This window comes from Littorina saxatilis, linkage group LG13, assembly GCF_037325665.1.
Source record: "Littorina saxatilis isolate snail1 linkage group LG13, US_GU_Lsax_2.0, whole genome shotgun sequence".
Taxonomy (NCBI): Eukaryota; Metazoa; Mollusca; class Gastropoda; order Littorinimorpha; family Littorinidae; genus Littorina; species Littorina saxatilis.
In genome coordinates this window covers 4823481-4843480 of record NC_090257.1, presented here as the reverse complement: position 1 = coordinate 4843480, position 20000 = coordinate 4823481, and the positions used below count along the sequence as shown (strand labels likewise).

Sequence of the window (20000 nt, the reverse complement as noted above, 5' to 3'; positions counted from 1 at the left end):
TCTACCACAGAACTGTCAAGACACCGTCAACCCTAATCCCCCTCCCTGCCCTCCTCTGCCCTCCCCTCCTTCCCTCTCCCTCCGCTGAACTTTCTCCTTACGGCTGGTTGCAGCGGGTTCCGCAACGTAGCTCCTCCCAATCTCCGCGGAAATATTGATCGTCTCTGCGTGCCATACTGTCGCAGCGCGCGCTCTCCACGTGCAAAGCCTTTCGAGGGGGTGGGGCTTAGGGATTTGCTGCTCCGTCTTACGTTCTGATTGGTCGCCAGCGAAAATTCCGTCTCTCTCTGCGAGGAACGTGTGACTGACTCGAGGAAAAGAGGGGAGAGGCGTTTCCAATAAATACGATTCCAACGGCAAGGATAATGAACAGCGACTGTGCTCAAGGAAAAGTTTAATTCACTGTTTTCTCACAAGCAAAGAGGGTTACAGTGGAAAACGTGACAGAAAAACGACGAAAAAACAAATCTCAGTGTTTGCCACAGAAAGCAATCGAGGAGAAAGCAGCCTGAAACGACACTCGTGTCTTTGACAAGTCTCGCTAACACTCCTGACGGACACGCTTCTTTGTCCAGTGTTCGGTCAGCTTCGACCGAGTGAGCATCACTTGCAAGACAGTGACAAAACGGCTCCAGCCTGTGAACAGTCCAAACATTTGTCTTTTCAAGTCACATCCTCCAGTTCAACGCCGTTCGGAACTACACGGAATTGAACTAACTTTTGTCTTCGCCAGTTTCAGACAATCAACGTTGTGACAGTTTCTCTTGAAATACTGTTCTTTCTGTATTTCCATGTCAAACTACGCTGGAACAACTAACCTCAGTACATCAATGGTAAGTTTCCAGAAAACAGTATTTTCCAACAGTGATTTATGCGAGAAACTTTATTTGCTTATTCTAGTATCACCCTTGAACTGACTTGGGAGATCTGCTTAATTAGCTCCTCATAAAAAAATTCACACACTCTTGTTGAGTGGAAGTTAACGATGTTACCTGGAGACAGTTAAAGGAGAGAACAAGCATCAAGCGCGACACCTGGTGACAGGAAAGACAACTCGCTGAACTGCGCCGCACACGCTCGTGAAGTGACAAGGGTAACGGGTAGGTTGTTTGTACACCCTTCCAACACTCTTAGCCACCCGACTGACAAGGTACCCGACTCCCGTCCCACTTTGAAAAGTGCTGTTGACATTTTGTAGCAGAGCTGAATTCGAGGAGAAGAGATAGCGGGCCACCGTAGGAATGTCGCTGTCAACTTAACTTTGACTTCACTACCTGCGCTGTGTTGACACTCAATTAAATCTCTACCGTTAATTAAACGGTGACTTTCGATTCCTGGTTCAAAGTTGACGAGCGGTGAAAAACCCTGACGTCTGAACATTTGCGAGTTTGCTGATTGATAGGAAAAATCCACTTCCTGTTCAAACCAAGTTTCGTCAACAGGGCTGATTTGACAATTAATTAAATTGTTTGTTCAAGGTATAAATATTTCTACCTGGACAAAGAAGACTCAACACAAGTCTGTCATCAGTTGTGTGGCGGGAAAATTGCTGACAGTAAATTGAAAAATTGGAAAACCTTCCTATCATTTAGGCTTCGAATATTGTGGATTGCACGAACAGTTAATTTCTTGCCTCCGGATATTCGTTTTAGAACCACATTCTTCGTCGCAAAACGACACGTGCATTGATTGAAATCAAATCAAGGACAAAAACGTTGAAACGATTGCTTCTTTGCTGGTTTTGAAATCGCCCGAAAGCAATCGAAAGGATGCAACTAGGGTTGCAAATGACATATCTCACAAAATTATACAGAAATCGCTGCAGTCGCTTCGTGAAAACCCATAAGACTTGTCTAAACGTGACCTAGATTTCTGTGCTTCCTGGAAACAGCAGAAAACTACGGAGAATTTGCAGAAGCTCATAAGTTCATTGTAAACAGAAGAACGATATCATATACAAGCCATCATCAGTGTTTAGATTCTGCGATATTTATCACTTCAAGACATTTAGTAGCTACCGTAGGTCAATCACAATAATAAGATTCTTCGATTTTTAGGCATTCAGACATCAAAAGAAAGTGAAAGTTCTTCAAAGCACATCCAAGATGGATCTGACTGTGAAGAGAAAAACTTCTTACGACATCGACAGCCTCCTGGGCAACGAGTCCACCGTCACCATGAGAACCATGTCAGAGAATGACGTCACTGACGACATTGATGACGACAAAGATTCATCAGGTAAGTTCGGAAAAGATAAAAGACACTTAGCTGATGCGCGTGTGTAAAATGAATGGTATTAGATTATTGTCTCATGTTGCAATTTTCCCCCAAGCAATGTCAGTAATGTTTTGAATGGGAAAAAAATCTTAATAACATTAGGTCAGCAAAAAAAAAAGTTAATCATGAATATTGAAGCTTACTCAAACGGAAAGTTGTCCAATGCAATTAATATTGCTCTTGAAAACTTCCACTTTTTGATTGACGTCACACACTCCATTATCATGATGATATCGATAGATTCTTGTCACACTTTCAGTCGGAATTAATTTCGGATTTTATATTGTATTAATTGTGAAAAAATGCAATACTATGATAATGTTTATATAGAAGGCTTGAATAAAGTTGCACAGTACCGATAGCGACATGTTCAAGTAATTATGATATGATGCAATATGATTTAATGAATCATTTTGCTAGGTGATTTACAGTATTACCAAAAAGACTGTCTTTCCTTCTTACTTACTTTTTTTCTTCTTTCTTTCTTTCTTTCTTTCTTTCTTTCTTTCTTTCTTCGTTTTTTCTTTTTTTCTTTCTTTCTTTCTTTCTTTCTTTCTTTCTTTCTTTCTTTCTTTCTTTCTTTCTTTCTTTCTTTCTTTCTTTCTTTCTTTCTTTTTTTCTTTCTTTCTTTCTTTCTTTCTGTTTTTCTGTCTTTCTTTCTTTCTTTCTTTCTCTCTTGAGTCTTTAAGGTTAATGAAACCACGAAAAACTACTGAAGCATTCAAATAATATAAGTGTTGATTAAATATTCGCTAAACTGTTCGATTCTAGATTCTAGATTGTTTTCATCATATAGCATCATCATCACTTCAAAAGTCCAATAATTATAAGACTCATTTTTTAAGACCTGATTTTTCCCAGATTACTGGAGATCTTAAAATGTAGGTTCAAATAGATACTCAATGGGCATTAGAATTAATCAAATGAATGTCAATTATTTATTCGGGCATACTTTTTCTGGGTTTCAGCGTGTTCACTCTTCGTTGTTAAGCGGTTTACTGTAGTTAACGTTGTATAATGGATTAATGCTAGGTTGGCAAAATAAAAGTGTTTTCTCCTCCCTTTATATTGCAACCTCAAAGTCAAATTATATTCATTACGGTGGATCAGAACTACTAGTTTGCTTTTGGAGAACGTTTCTTTCAAGTTGTTCACATTTAAGACTCAGCAGCTGCTTCTTATACATTTGTTTAGGCCAACAACAAAAAAATTAGTCTGTTTACGGTAACCCGACCGACCCTATTTTTTTTTCGCGCGACCCTAGACTTTTTTTGGCATTTGGGAACCCCCCCCCCCCCCCCAAATAACGTAAAATTATGTTTTTTTGAAAAAAAAATAAAAAAAAAATAAAAAAAAAATCCCGACCTACCGACCCTATTTTTTTGGTCTATGTTACCTATTTTTTTGTGTGGCCTTATACAGTTTTGCAATCAACACATACACCGAAGAAAAATTTAACAGATTAGATGAAATACTTAGTACAAAAAAGTATGGTTTTGTCTAGTAATGATGATAGTAATGACCAAACCGGTGTAGCCTACATGATTTATTTTTATTTTTATAAAGCGCATGATATACAGGGAGACCCTGCTGAAAGCGAATGAACTCTGGTAATAATTCCACTAAGATGAAGTCAAAGTAGATCACCTCTTTAATCCAACGTAAGATGACGGATGTTAATTGAACTCGGGTAGATATTCCATGCACAAAGTAAGTCACTTCTTTGATTCAACGCAAGATGACAGGTGTTAATTAATTAAACTCGGGTAGAGATGTCATTGCTCGATGAGCACAAAGTAGGTCACAGCTTTGATTCAACCTGAGATGACGGGTGTGACCTAAAAACAAGGCGAATAAGTCTGATTGGTGGGCTTTTTTTTTCTTCAAAAATCAAGAAACGACATTTATGCCACTATGCTGAATCAGTTCATTCACTCACACACATACACATATAAATACACACATACACACACACGCGCACACTTACGTACGCACGCACGCACGCACGCACGCACGCACGCACGCACGCACGCACGCACGCACGCACACTCACACACACACACACACACACACACACACACACACACACACACACACACACACACACACTCACACACACACACACACACACACACACACACACACACACACTCACACACACACACACACACACACACACACACACACACACACTCACACACACACACACACACACACACACACACACACACACACACACACACACACACACACACACACACACACACACACACACTCCCCTAAAATGGGGTACCACTGTATCGAACATTTCGTCCTCATTCTTGAATAAAGTACAACGCGCTGTTCTTAACCATCTGCCCGATTTTTGCCCTCACGGCCATGGCACCGTCATCGTTTTGCTACAAAGAGGTGTCAGTTACACAATCCCTACATAATCAGGGATTGTCGGCGGCAGTATTAGGACTGGATATTCATGTTAAAAACGGAACAAAAGAGACGTTGCTTGATTGGTTTTTGAATAGCATATTGCCTCAAACTTGATTTATTTCGTCGGTATTAAGTTTCTGTTAAGTGCATGGTATGCACACTAAAAAACAATTAGTGAGATATAGAATTACACGACATTCCGATGAATTCTGAGAGTTTGTCGATTTTTAAGAGCCATTTAAACAGTAATTTTATTATTCAAAGGATATTGGATACACAATTCAGCACGTAAAATCTTGTTTAAATTCGAGATTCGAATTGTTCAGAGCAAAATACGATCAAAGTTATCTAGATACGTAAACACTTTTCACGCAGAAGAGCAGGCACTTAACTATATTTCTGTCCATTGAAGTAATGAAACATAATCATGCATTAATACTTTTACTGTTTGTAAATGGTAGGCCTACTTAAACGATTCCTCCTTGTTATAACTGATACCATAACGCTGAAATTGTATTTTATCCGGTACTAAACTGATTCAATCCGTGGAGTGCAACTTAATAATTGTGACCCTCCACCACGGAATGAGTCGCATGTCACCTTTGCATGATTTTAATATTGTTTTTACATTTTCCTAAAGAGTGTTTTATGCTCTATCCAGTGGTGAAAACTGTTTTAGAAAAAAGCAAAAACTGTTTGAGTTATAAGCCTGTGACTAAGGTGACCCTCACACTGTTACCAGACACTCCCCGGACTTGTATTAAGCCTGGCGCATAACCGCGCGAGGTGACATGCGACTCATTTCGTGGTGGAGGGTCACAATTATTAGTGTTGCCTTAATACACTGTATTACACATTCTCAAAATTAAGTAAGGTTAGAGTATGGAACGTTTCATCATCGACAACACATTTACACTAGATTATCGATGAAGTGGAAGAATAAGATAACAATAGAAAAATAATAATAATGACGAAAAGAGAAACACTTTGTTACGGTTGTTTTGTTTTCTCCTCCAAAGATGGCTGGCATTAACATCATTGTTAGTCTCTTGTAGTTCTTCCACTTCAAATATCAATAGATCGACGTTCTGGTGAATCGTTCGTTTTGTGAATCATTAAATGTTCCATGCTTGGACAAAACTTTTTTTTGTTTTGTTTTGTTTTGAGTTTTCATTTTAGAACGGTAGCATAGTCTACCTGTTTTAGATTTCTTAATATGATTTGACCCGATTTTTAGTCATTCAGGTTTTGTTGAGTGAAACAAAGTCTTGCTTTGATACTAAGTTTGTTTTTTAACCTAATACTGAAGAACTTTTGTCAATGGAATGAAACAAAAATTAATGCAGCCTCAATAGTAACTTTGTTTTCAGTTGTTCTCGAATATTTCTGTCCTTTGGAGAAACATAATAATATTATTGTGACCTTAATGTTTGCTGGTTTTCAGATAAAACACAACAATTTCTATATATTAAATATTCAGTGACGCAGGCTGCTTAAGACATGGAATCATTACATAGAAACTGCAGTCAATCTCGAGCTCAATTGTTTTCTTGCAAACTCTGACCAAAAGCAAAGCAAAACAAAACAAAACAAAACAACACAAAAGTAAAAAAGAAAGGACAAGGACAAAGTCAGTGACGCAGGCTGCAAGCGGGCAAAAGACTTTGAATCATTACACTGAAACAAGTGTCTGAGGTTAAGTCCAGGAGCGCCCTTTTCAAACAAGCAGCGGCTGATACAGTCACCCGCCGCGCCACCGCGCACTGAGCGCTGGGCCGGTAACACGCTGGCGCAGACAAACAGAGCGTAATGAAGTAACGGTCGGGCTCATTAACCGCTAAGCCACAAGCTGTTAGCGCCGGCCCGTCACCGCCACTGCACAAATTGGGAATGGAATCCCGCTCGGGCGAGCACCGGTGGGTCGCCATACGGCTGCAACTCATGCGGTAGTGGCTTTAGTGCACGCATGCAGTTCAGGTGCTTTTAGGCCGCTGTTGTTTCTTTTTTTTAATTATTTTTTTCTCCATTTACGTACACATGAAATCTACATAAATTTATAAATATGAAAACAATTACAACAAGCCTGGGCCGCTGTTTCTTGTTTTGTTTTGTTAAGGTTTGTTTTTGTTTTTACATTGCGTTTTAGTATTACATTAAGAAAACTTTTTTTTTTAAATATTTTTGAATTCAACCCTTTCAACCGTATTTTCTTAGTGAACCTTCTCTTCATAAAAAGTGCGAATTATCTAACACGTTAGCCGGGAAGTGAAACAAAGTGAAAAGATATATAACAATTTAAGACGTTACCTTATTGATATTGGTTTGTTACTTCTAGGCCAAATATACACTTGAAACTATACTTATTTACATTACTCGAGTTGTAGAGAGGCATTATATACATTTTCTAAATTATTATTATGTTCCCCTTCCGGGATATATTTCTATTTCTAGGAAATTCCGTCTCTTTTTTTCTTCGTGAAGAAATTAGGCTACCCACATGCATCAAATTAAAAAAATAAAACGCCTAATAAGAAATCCACCGACATCCTTGACTCGGCATTCAGAACAACTTTTCCCCAACGACGACATAAACTCAATCACACCCAAGAACGATAATCCCGCGCGCATCAAAGTCTCAATTACCGCCCCTCGCTGTGCCTGTTTGGCAGTCCTATCCCAGAAATCCGTGGGGGAAATGTTAATGACATTGGCTAATGAGTTGAACAAACGGACAAACGAGGACTGTCAACAGACGCAAAGCCCTCGTCGTCTTCTCGGCCAGGCACCAACCCCACCAGCGGCCTGCACCTGTAGGTCAAAGGCCTAGAGGCTTGGGTGCAAAATGGTGTCTGTGCTAGGCGGTGACAGGCCACATTTGGCCACCTCCTGAAAAATGTCTACCGTGGATGAAGTTTTTAGGAAAGTTTTGCTGTAATACGTGCGAAAAAACATGCACTTTTTGTTGTCTTTTTCTCTTTGGAAATTAACAAAAATGCACTAAATTTCACGTTTTAGCATAGTTTGATAACTACCGACTTTTTAATGTGCTGTCATGACCCATTTACTTCGTCTAGACATTTCTCAATGCCTCTTGTTCCGGTTTGTGACTTCCGAGTTACAAATCTGCGTTATGAATCTGTTTTGCATATCTAAGTGTGTACATGTACGTCATTTGTAAACTAGTACGTCACTGTATATTTTTATCTTACAATGTGAATATTAATCACTTTTCTCCTTCTTTTCTTCTTTCCGTCCACTCTGCTGTTTTCAGATGGTAATTAAGTCACTAAATAAAAAAATAAAAAGCAACAACTAGCTATCATCTATTTCCATAAGTTTCTAAACTTTTCACTTAGGGTTCTTCCAACAAGGTATCACTCCGTCCCTGCGCACCGACCACCCAAAATGTCGTCCAACCCTCCCGCGTTCTCGCGCAAGTCTCGTGCTGGCACGGCCTCGGGACCGGGCCAGAGGTCACTGGGTGCACGGCGCGTGCGCATTAACCTTGTCCTTTTCCCGGCATGCTGTGCAGTCGCGGTGTAAGCTTCTTGGCATTCCATCGCACCTTGGGCTTTGCCTAGCGATCAGCGGTTGATTTTCCTCTAATAACTACACCTGCAAGCAAAAAAAAAGAAGAAAAAAAAGGAAAGGTAGAAAAAGTGATGGGGTGGGATGAGGGGGTGGGGGTGGGGTGGGGATGGGGAGGGGGAGGTAGGTAAAAGTTCTACAACACAAGAAATAACTAAAACGGGAAGACAATGGCAAAAAATAAAAACATAAAGGAATGAAATCAAAATAAGATTAGAAGAGGGAGTGAAGGAAAACACGGGACACAGAGTGAAAGAAAGATGCACAACAAGCAAAAAAAAAAAAAAAAAAAAAAGTTGCGCATTTCTGATGTCATCAATGCCTACAAAAGACGGTGTATGGCTTCCCAGTACAAGTAGTGATGTCATAACTTCTTGAAGCGATTGTAATCATTCTTTTGAGGTTCGTCAAACAGTGTTAGATGCCTCAAGCGCCATCGCTCTTGAGAGCCACTTACTGTGTGAGATCCTTTTATTCACATGATAAAAGCCAGTTGCTTGCTGGAACTCTAATTATTTCCCGCAGGAGGCAAACACAGTAAACTTAAAAAATCTTTACTCTAAATTCCGCTAACACAAAGAGACAGTCAGACAGACAGACAGACAGACAGACAGACAGACACAGACACACACACACACACACACACACACATACACACACAAACACCCACACACCCACACCCACACACATAAACACACTCACACACACACACACACACACACACACACACACACACACACACACACACACACACACACACACACACACACACACACACACACACATAATAAATTAATGTTGCATGTCATGGTTTATTATTTTCTGTTATCTCAAATTTGTAGTCTTTGCTCTCTTCTTTTCCCGGAGGATAGATCTTTCTGTACGCAGAGAACAGTGTTGTCAAATTTCTCTCACCACCTCCGTTTGTGAGATCGATCAAGTTATTGAGCCTGGCGCGGCGACCCTGGCGCTGATCATTTAATCCACTACACTTCACATAAACACACTCATTGATCCGGCCCCAGACGGGCGCAGTGGTCTAGTGAATAAGACATCGGCCTCCTATGCGGAAGGTCGTGTGTTTAAATCCCGGCCAAGATCAAACTTAAACTTACAGAGAATATGAAATTAAATAAAGAAGACGATGGATAAAGTAAGAAATGTAGCTGATGATAATATACAGAATGAAGAGAGGATGACTTGAATTTTGTTTGTGTATCTTATCAACCGATACCCTCAATAGTTTATCTTTTTTTTTTTTTTTTACATTTAGTCAAGTTTTGATTTTGTTGTTGGTGGTAACCTGGGTTTTGTTTCCGCAAGTCGTTCATTGTAGGATCAAAGTCGACATTAACAGAGCAAACAATCAGTACAATAATTTCTACTTAGTTTTTCACCTTAAATCTTGATCACGAACGTGTGCATCTACCAATCAAGCCCTCTTCCCTTCGTCCCCCAAATCTGACCGGGCTGTATCGACAGGGGTTGGAAAGTTTGTAGTCGCTCGGAGCCGGAGTGTTGGTGTGTGTGTCTGCAGCGATCCGGTTGCTTACAGCCATTGCCGCTCCAATCGATGCGACAGAAAGAGAGCGAACATTGACCATCGCAACGTCGCTTGCCCGTCTGTTTGAACAGCGAACGCGCTAATAGCTTTTCTATTGTAATTAACCCTCTTCCATATTGCTAATAGGCCGCCGCCGGCACAAAACGATCATGTCCGTTTTCCTCTTTCTTTTTTTTCTTTCTTGCATTCTCCTCCTCCCTCCTTTTTCTTCGTCTTCGCATTTCCCCCTGTCACTTTTTATCTCTCGCGGCGCTTTTTTAATGTCGTAGGGGGCTTTTTTCCCACCAGTGTGTGCGTACCGGAAGAGTGTATTTTGTCTCCTTTCTGAGCGCTGTTAAAACGACTGCAAACACGGGCATTGAGAGAGGGGAGATGGGCAGAAATTGACGTTGCTTTTTAAACGGCAATTTCTTTTTTGTCTTCTCACGAATCAGATTAAACAGTGTATGGAGCAAAGTGAAATTGAATATGGCCGTGCGTTTTGTAGAGGTAGGCACACACACGGGCGTGCGGCGAGCACTTAACTCTCGAGCCCTCTTGTCTTATTATCGAGTTACGCTTTTCCATCTCTTCTTTTATTCTTACCCTCCGCTTTTCCACTCTCCCCCCCTCCTTCCCCACCCTCCTCATTCTCCCGGACCACCCCCACTTCCGCCTCCTCCTTTCCCCTGAACCAACCTCTAACAGTCGCTTCTCTTCTCAAACTCCCAAACTTCTTGTGTCAGCGGAGACAAGACAACGAACAGAAAAAGTAATGCACTCTGGTTAGATGATGGTTAGATGATTTTACTCCTTTCTTCTCAAGGAAGTTACTCTATCCCTCACAAAACAGAGCATCGACCATCATTGTTTTCCTCGGTGAAGTCATCCCAAACAAAATTGGGCATTGACCAAATCGTTTTTTCTTGATTGAGTTTTTCCCTCAATAAACAGAGCATTGACCATCATTATTTTCTTTTGACACCAGGTGGCGCCTCCGCCGGCAACTCCTCTCCCTGGACCAGCAAAGAGAGCACGGACTCGGAACCGGACCGCGGGAAGGACGACTCTAACTCCAACCCAGGGTCCGACGCCTCAGGCGAATCCTTCGGGCGCCACGCGGAAGACATCCTGTGTCCCTGCAAACCCGGAAGCGGCAGAGAGATCAACAGCAACGGAAGTTGCCGCTACAACAAAATCATGGATCGGAACAGCACGGACGGCAGCGAGTCAGGGGAGCTAAGCGCTCTGGACATGATGCGTCGCACCATGCCCCCCATGTCCGGATCCGAATCCGACGGCCAAACCATGTCCCACCGCACCAGCCTCTCCGGGTCGGATTCCGACCAGAACCTGTCTTACCACACCAGTCTCTCCGGCAGCGATTCCGACCAGAACCTGTCCCACCACAACAGCACCGACTCGCGCAGTAAGTCGGACCAGGAAGAAGCTGGAATGGACGCGGACGCGGAAGGGAGCGGGCACAAAGACGAGTTAATGATGGATCGGGACCGGGAGTTGGAAGAGATGGGCAAGAGGAAGCAGCGTCGTTACCGTACCACCTTCACCAGTTATCAGCTCGAGGAGCTGGAGCTGGCCTTCCAGAAAACACACTACCCTGATGTTTTTACACGGTAAGCATTTTTGTCGTGTGCTTTATGTTTTGTTTTGTTTTGTTTTGTTTGTGTTTCTGTATTTATTCATCGTCATGGCGTTGTCGACGTCGTCGTCGTGACCGTCATTATCATTAACATGTATCATCATCATATTCATCTTCGTCATAGTCGTCATCGTTATCGTCATCGTCATCTTCTTACCTCTTCTTCTACCAGATTCTGGACCAAATAATCACACGATGTGTTCTCCGCCATAGTGAGATATTAGCCTTTCCCTTCTCTCACAGGGAATGTCTCTTACACATGTCTTTAAAATAATCACTCGTAGTAAGAAAGAGTAATCCTGCACAGAATCTATGTTGAGGAAAATAAATAAGACATGTTGGGGGACTGTTCTGGAAATAGTCGTACTGCTGTCAGCTGAGGTCAGCAACGAGAAATGCCACATGCACTGCCGACCATTGAGCGGTCAGCTGCCGCCGGCCGCAGCCTGGTGTCCACTCAACAGGTGGAATTGAGGGATTAGAAGGACAAACTGGGCAATGGAAACTTGTCCGCCGTGCTAGAGCCCTTGTTTGAAAACACCTCCGCGCCGACCAACACGCTGCCTATCCGGCGTGTTTGACCACCGAGCTTTCGTGTGTTTGACCCGCGGCCGGTGTGCGGCCCGGGGGCCTCTGTCCAGTCAACACCAGTAGCTTTTTAATCTCGGCCCGGTAAATTTGACCTCCACCATTCCCCACCACACTTCGTCGCCAGGATTTGACCGACCGTTGTGGACTCAACTCGGCTCAAATCCGATTTCCTGTTTGCTCAAAAACAATGAAACCAACACGCGAGACAAGACCGTCGGCCGCGGCCACGGCTACAAGCAGAAAATCGATGTTTGTTTTCTGTCTTTTTGTTATTCTTCAGCTTTTCATTCTCCTTTTTTGTGTGTGGGTCGGTTTTTCTCTTTTTTTAGTACCTTTTTTTGTTTGAGCTTTTTTTATGGACCAATCGCTAGAGAGGTGGACAGGTTTGTGCGGGCCTGATCCCGCGGTTTGCTTTCAATATGGCGGCGGTGGCTGTGGCTGATTGGAGGGTGGATGGGAGTAATTAACCTTGTCGTGATGCAGTAATGTCCGGTAAACACCTTTCAATCCGACACACACGCTGCCACTCTCATGACGTCACGGCCTCAAGGGCAGCAAGGGGAGACTTAGCGAAAGGAAAACACGGCGGGGAAAAAAGAGCATTTATTCTTAATCAGATTAAATATTCGAAGGGAAGTGATAGCAAATGTGCCACGGCGAGGTTATTGTTAATGAGATTAAATACTTGAAGGAAAGCAGAAACAAATGTGCCAGGACGAAGCTATTTGAAGTAACAGTAAATAATTAACTGGAAAAGGAGTGCAAATGGGTCGTTACATAGGAGCTTGAAACATGTGGCATGGGTCATTCAGATTTGAGATTATCGAGAAGAACCCACATTTTTTTCCCTCTTCGATTATTTGATTGAACAATCAACAACCAACAAACCAACCGAAAAGCAACATAAAAAAGTCAACTAGCAAACTCTAGCATTAATTTCTTGAGATTCCAGTTGTTAGGTTAAACATTAGGCACTGTTCATGTGGCGGTTACATCATCATCATCATCATCATCATCATCATCATCATCATCATCATCATCATCATCATCATCATCATCATCATCATCATCATCATCATCATCATCATCATCATCATTATCGTCGTCGTCGTCAACTTCTCCTTCTTCTCTATCTATTGTGTTGATTAATTAATTGATTTATTTAATACATTTTTAAGTGCTCACTTGCAGGTACGATGCATGTTCACGCAAGTCAGATCAGATGCATCGATATTGACTGCTACAATCTTTTAAACAAATACTTAGGAACGTTGAAGAACTTGTTGCCAGTTAGAATCACGAAAAAAGAATACGTGGATTGACTGGTAGTGAGCTTAAGCAGTTTTGATACACTGAGCGGACATTTAGGTTTTTATCAACATATTCATATAATTTGAGTTTAAACCATGCATTTGAACAATTGTATTGAATGCATTTGAACAATTGAACTTTTTTTTTTATTGAGAATCGCTGTTGAAATTAAAATCAATTGTTCTCAACGAAATAACTCCTGTACCGACACAGATTTAATCATGGATTCAATTAATTTGTTTGTTTTTACAATCGTTGTCTTTTTTTTTGTTACAGAGAAGAGCTGGCCATGAGAATAGATCTGACGGAGGCACGTGTCCAGGTAAGAAATCGATAATTAACTATCACCTGGATATTACCTGTATATTACCTGTTCGGTGCTACCTCCTCGTCTGGCAAGACCCGTTTGAAAAGACTTCCGTAACTTCCTCCAGTAGCGTGATGACTTCGCAGTTGTTAAATAAAGTACATGTAACTATTATCTACTGTTGGATCCCTTAGATTTTGTTGTTAGTAAATAATTTAGAAAAAAACCACTCTGCACAAAAAGCAGCCGGGCTGTAGGTTTTTGGCATTTGTCTAAGTGAAAGGATCCTCTTAATTGTCGTAAAAGGCTGAACTGATTTGTGGCAATTTATACGGATGGAGGTTTTTGGCATTTGTCTAAGTGAAAGGATCCTCTTAATTGTCGTAAAAGGCTGAACTGATTTGTGGCAATTTATACGGATGGAGGTTTTTGGCATTTGTCTAAGTGAAAGGATCCTCTTAATTGTCGTAAAAGGCTGAACTGATTTGTGGCAATTTATACGGATGGAGGTTTTTGGTATTTGTGCAAGTGAAAGGATCCTCTTAATTGTCGTAAAAGGCTGAACTGATTTGTGGCAATTTATACGGGATGGAGGTTTTTGGCATTTGTCAAAGTGAAAGGATCCTCTTAATTGTCGTAAAAGGCTGAACTGATTTGTGGCAATTTATACGGGATGGAGGTTTTTGGCATTTGTCAAAGTGAAAGGATCCTCTTAATTGTCGTAAAAGGCTGAACTGATTTGTGGCAATTTATCCGGATGGAGGTTTTTGGCATTTGTCTAAGTGAAAGGATCCTCTTAATTGTCGTAAAAGGCTGAACTGATTTGTGGCAATTTATACGGATGGAGGTTTTTGGCATTTGTCTAAGTGAAAGGATCCTCTGAATTGTCGTAAAAGGCTGAACTGATTTGTGGCAATTTATACGGATGGAGGTTTTTGGCATTTGTCTAAGTGAAAGGATCCTCTGAATTGTCGTAAAAGGCTGAACTGATTTGTGGCAATTTATACGGATGGAGGTTTTTGGCATTTGTCTAAGTGAAAGGATCCTCTTAATTGTCGTAAAAGGCTGAACTGACTTGTGGCAATTTATACGGATGGAGGTTTTTGGCATTTGTTTAAGTGAAAGGAACCTCTTAATTGTCGTAAAAGGCTGAACTGATTTGTGGCAATTTATACGGATGGAGGTTTTTGGCATTTGTCTAAGTGAAAGGATCCTCTTAATTGTCGTAAAAGGCTGAACTGATTTGTGGCAATTTATACGGATGGAGGTTTTTGGCATTTGTCTAAGTGAAAGGATCCTCTTAATTGTCGTAAAAAGCTGAACTGATTTGTGGCAATTTATACGGATGGAGGTTTTTGGCATTTGTCTAAGTGAAAGGATCCTCTTAATTGTCGTAAAAAGCTGAACTGATTTGTGGCAATTTATACGGGATGGAAAGTATATTAAATGGCCTGGATTCCGGTGTAAACCATGTTTGTCTTATACACTACGATCATTCCCTTTTAACCTGAATATTCAGCCATTCTCCCGTACCTGCCAAAACCCAGGTCGATGTTAACACCCTTGCCGATTCTAATAAGGCAAAGGCCTGGCTAAATTGCTGAGCCTACCCGCCACATGCAACAACACTCCTCTAGGTCACGCAAGTCGCTCAACTCTCGTATGTCCACACGGTGGTCGTCAGGTTTACCTCCCTTTTCAAATGTCACCTCCTTCAGGTAATTGGTGAGCAAACATGGCGGTGGGGGGCCTGACTTCGCTCCCTTTGTCACGCGGCATGTTCGGCAGTTTACGAAGCCAAAAGCTCTCCTCCTCAGCCATTTAATACACCATTATTACTGGGCGAAAGTGAGTTGTTCGGCGCACGGCGGCGGGTGTCTGTTTGCCGTTTGTATATTCCTGCCAAAAGACTTCCCCCCTGCCCCATTATGACAACGGTGGGAGTGAATCTATAGAACACTCAGCGGCAGATATATGTTTGCTGTTTGTGTATATTCCTGCCAAAAGTCCCCCCCCCCCCCCCACCATTTAATACGTCATTATTACGTATTGATTGGGGATCGTCGAAGAAAGTTCGGGTGGGCGGGTGATTGTGTTCTGTTTAAATACAGTCCTACACAGAGTCTTTCATTGGCCATCACCTGTGCTAGCTCTGCTTGGTGTCAGAGCTTTAGTTTCGTATTTGTTTTAGATCGGCTGAGGACGAGCGTATTTAAGAATGCGTTTAACTAATGTTTGAATTTAATATTAAAACGCTCGGATCACGTTCTCACGATAGGGGCCGTGCCTCACGCACATGTGTGAGATGTAATTAAGCTGTTCAAATGTCAGCGTTGAAAATGAAAATAATTTCCATGGCAAGATTAATGTCAATTTAATTTTGGAAGTTTGCAGTCAAGCTTCGCTGATAATAATTTTCCAAGCTCGACAAGAAAATAAGCCTTAATTAAGATTCCTTAATATAATTTCACTTTGAATAGACATAGACATAGACATAGACATAGAACACTTTATTATCTCAACGAGGAGAAACTCAGGTGAGGTGTATATGTTACAGTAAATTCATCAAACCAGTAAATTTGTAAATTTACTGAAATTTTCAGTAAATTTGTAAATTTCCTGGGTGTCAAACTCAGTAAATTTGTAAATTTCCTGAATTTTTCAGTAAATTGGTAAATTTACGGAGTGAATTTACAAATTGACTGGTTTGATGAATTTACTGTAACATATACAGCATTACAATAAGGGCTTACGTACGCATCGACTACTTGCCAGAATTTTCATCCTTTAAAAATTTTTTTTTTGGTTAGAAAAGAGATTTTTCACTAAGAAAGGAACACAGACGTTGTTTGTGTGTTGTTGGTTTTGTTTCGATACAAGAAAAGAAAGAACAATATTTCACTCGCTAGATTTATGTTTGTACATTTATACATTCTGCTTTAGTTAGGCCTAAAAAAAAAAGTAGGTGTGGTTACGGTAACCCGACCTACCCTATTTTTAGGGGCCGATCCTATAACTTTTTATTACATTTGTCAAAAAAAACCCCCAAAAAACAACAAAAAAAACCGAGTGCAAAAAACGCAATGAAAGCGAAAGCGCCCGAGTCGCACACTTATTTCCCTGTCAAGTAGGTTTAATTTGTACACATTAGAAAAAAAAAAGTTAAAAAAAAAAAAAAAGTGATTGCCTACCTACCTACCCTATTTTTTTTGGCTATGTTACCGTAACCACACCTATTTTTTTTTTTGGCCTTACGACTGTATCGATCTATCCCAACTCTGCTGCCCAACTTATAAAGGGAAGCGGGACAATGAAGACGACTACAGAGGAATCTTTCGCTTTATTCACTAATTAGTGCTTGTGTAGGTAAAGGAAGAATCAGTCAAAATAAGTTCTTGGTCTTGCCAGTCTGTTGATATTGTGTGCTGAATGTAATGTTATGTGTTTGTTTGTTGGGCTCATCCTTGTTGACAATGCTAGAAGCAGTCCTTTCGTTTTATCCCCATCTGCTTTTTACGGATGAATTTGTCCTGTAATAAATGTACAGCTAATTTAAGTGTGCATGTTGCATCGTGTATGCTCAGTCCCTGTATAACTGCAGTATAGCCAGGCCATGTTCCCCCCTTTTCCTAAGCCCTTACTGCCTTTCGCCATTATTTTCAACGCTGCCCGCGGCATGTATTCGTAAATAAAAACACGTGGTTGTGTTTTGTAGTGCTGGCAAGTCAGTGTGCATGTCGCATCGTGTACTTCTCCCTATGTAAAAGACAAAATAACTCCATACTCCCTCCCCCCCCCCCCACCTATTCCTACGCCCCATATTGCCCTTTTCCGTTATTTTCATCGTTACCTGCATGTATTTGTGCAAACACGTGGTTGTGTTTTGAAATGCTTACAAGCTGTGTGTTGTATCGTGTGCCCTTCTTTGTGTGTTTAGGTCTGGTTTCAGAACCGCCGCGCTAAGTGGAGGAAGAAGGAGAAAGCCGGTGCCGGCAGCCACCCGTACAACCCCTACAACTCCCCGCTGGGTCTGATGGCCAGCCGGGGTGGCGTGGGACATCCACCCGTATCCTCGGCCTCAGGGGTACCCGTACCCGGCGCTCACTCCACATACTCCGACCTCCTGCTGAAGACGTACGAGAACACCCTGATGGCGCGTTACGGTCTGACGTCACCTCTGGCGTCACTCAACCCCGCCCTCTGCTCGCCTTTGCTCGGCATGGGGATGGGGGCCTCCCACATGGGAGGTTTGGGGATCGGAATGGGGATGCGGAATCTCACCCCCCTCTCCATCCCCGTCCCTCCGCCAGGCTCATTCCAGCATCTTCTGGCCAGCATGACGTCATCCGCTGCCAAGGCCCGTGAGTCTTTCGCCGATATGACGTCATCGGGTCCCGGCCTGCATTCTCCGCCCGTCTCCATGTCGTCATCCACACCACCCATGACGTCAGCCTCCCCTCCGGCTGATCGTCGTAGCTCCAGTATTGCGTCATTGCGGCTTAAAGCGCGTGAACATGAAATGCGGATGGGAGTTGGCAACGGAGGTTGCAGCAGCATTGTTTACTGACGATAGAAACAGCCTAATTGTTACGGCGAACAACACTTAAGATGTTCGACAAATACGAACTTTGATTTTTCCACAGACATTAACTGTGTTAGATCGACGAGACATACTGTTAAGTCGATAAGAGAACATATATCACTTGTTGCATTGTTGGCGGTCAGATCTCTGTAGGTTCTAAGACCGTATGCTCATCTGAATTATCTCGCCAGAACTCTTCCATTCCCCAATAATGGAATGTGTAGCGAGTAGAACTGTGCTAGCACAGTCGTCGGAGAATGGACACAGGACATTCGTTGAGAATGAAACAAAATGGACGTAGTCCAAAAATGTTGAACAGAACAAGTTCTCCATCGGGAAAATGAGTAAATTTCCCCCCAAAAGACACAAAAGTAGATCTATGGGGAAACAAAGATCCCGTGACACTGTCCGCAAAATGTCGACCGGTTAAAAATTGTTGACGAATATAAATGACAAATAACCGTATTGATACGATGCCAGACACAATTTATTTTTGGCCGTGTGAGATCTGCCGTGCCTGGCATGACGTCAGAGCAGACAGCTTACGTCAGAAGTACCATTGCCGTCTAGAAAAGAAACCAGAAGCAAGCCAGCTTGCCTGCTTTTCTAATTCTTCAGTGAGAACGTGTACAAGTTTGATTTCACAAGGAAACCCAAACTGTGGGGGACATCCGACGTCCAGAGAAGGACAGGTCAGTTAAACTGGCATACTCAGGATTTCAGAATGTTGACATAACCCGTCAAACGCAGAAGAAGAAGACGATTTCACATAATACAAACATTATAGGCACATGACTATTTACAATAGCTTTCTCCACGGTGCAAGAAAATTTAAATTTGCGAGAAAAAATGCAAAAGAATACTGGCTACCTACACTCTTGTAGTAACCGTATTTATCGGATTAAAACATCCCAAACGACCTTCAGTTTGTGAAGCAGTACTGTAAACGTACGCGAACACTTTATCAAATGACTTCATGTCAAAACCGATATGTTGTGCAGAAATGTTGTACAGTTCTTTACAAAAAAACCACCATTTTCAGATGGAACTGTTGCCGATGAAACTTTGTCCCAGACACATGCAGCGTCAGAACTTATAGCATGCGATAAAGACATTTTGTTCGACTGAACCTGTGTGATAATTATGGAAAGGCTTCAAGTAAGATGGTATGTATCTTACTGGACTGAATGGCGATTGAAAAAAGTGCCAGTCGTAGTTGTTGAACAGATGTCAGGAGCAATTATTACTACATTGAATGCAGACCTGTTCACGCTGAAAGACACCGAACTATTTGTTGTGAATACAGATGATGCCATACTTGACTAAAAAGACCAAAACGAATTGTTGACGCAAATTACGAACAATGTTCAGCGAGACAATATTTGCCTGAAACCATTGTTCAGATTAATAGACCCTAAGACATCCGTTCTAAAAGAGACGATGTCATTATCGACTGGAAAACACATTGTTAATAATTATGTACGGTGTTCAGCTTCAAAGACTCCGAAACATCAGTTGCAAAACAGACGATGTCATACTTGACTGAAAGTGATGTCATACTTGACTGAAAGTGATGTCATACTTGAATGAAAGTGATGTCATACTTGACTGAAAGTGATGTCATACTTGACTGAAAGTGATGTCATACTTGAATGAAAGTGATGTCATACTTGACTGAAAGTGATGTCATACTTGACTGAAAGTGATGTCATAC

At 41.7% G+C, this 20000-nt stretch overlaps 1 protein-coding gene across 1 annotated transcript in view; it reads left to right on the top strand.

Moving 5' to 3' along the window:
* The first annotated feature begins 1575 nt into the window (after window positions 1-1575).
* The window catches only part of LOC138946162 (aristaless-related homeobox protein-like), a 20760-nt gene continuing 2335 nt past the window's right edge, over window positions 1576-20000 (top strand). Inside the window, exons 1-4 of the mRNA XM_070317674.1 lie at window positions 1576-2238; window positions 10824-11469; window positions 13674-13719; window positions 17642-20000. The exon at window positions 17642-20000 is cut by the window's right edge and continues 2335 nt beyond it. Of these exons, the coding sequence (XP_070173775.1) occupies window positions 2106-2238; window positions 10824-11469; window positions 13674-13719; window positions 17642-18271 (1455 nt within the window). The 5' untranslated portion in view covers window positions 1576-2105 and the 3' untranslated portion in view covers window positions 18272-20000. The remainder of the gene's footprint in view (window positions 2239-10823; window positions 11470-13673; window positions 13720-17641) is intronic.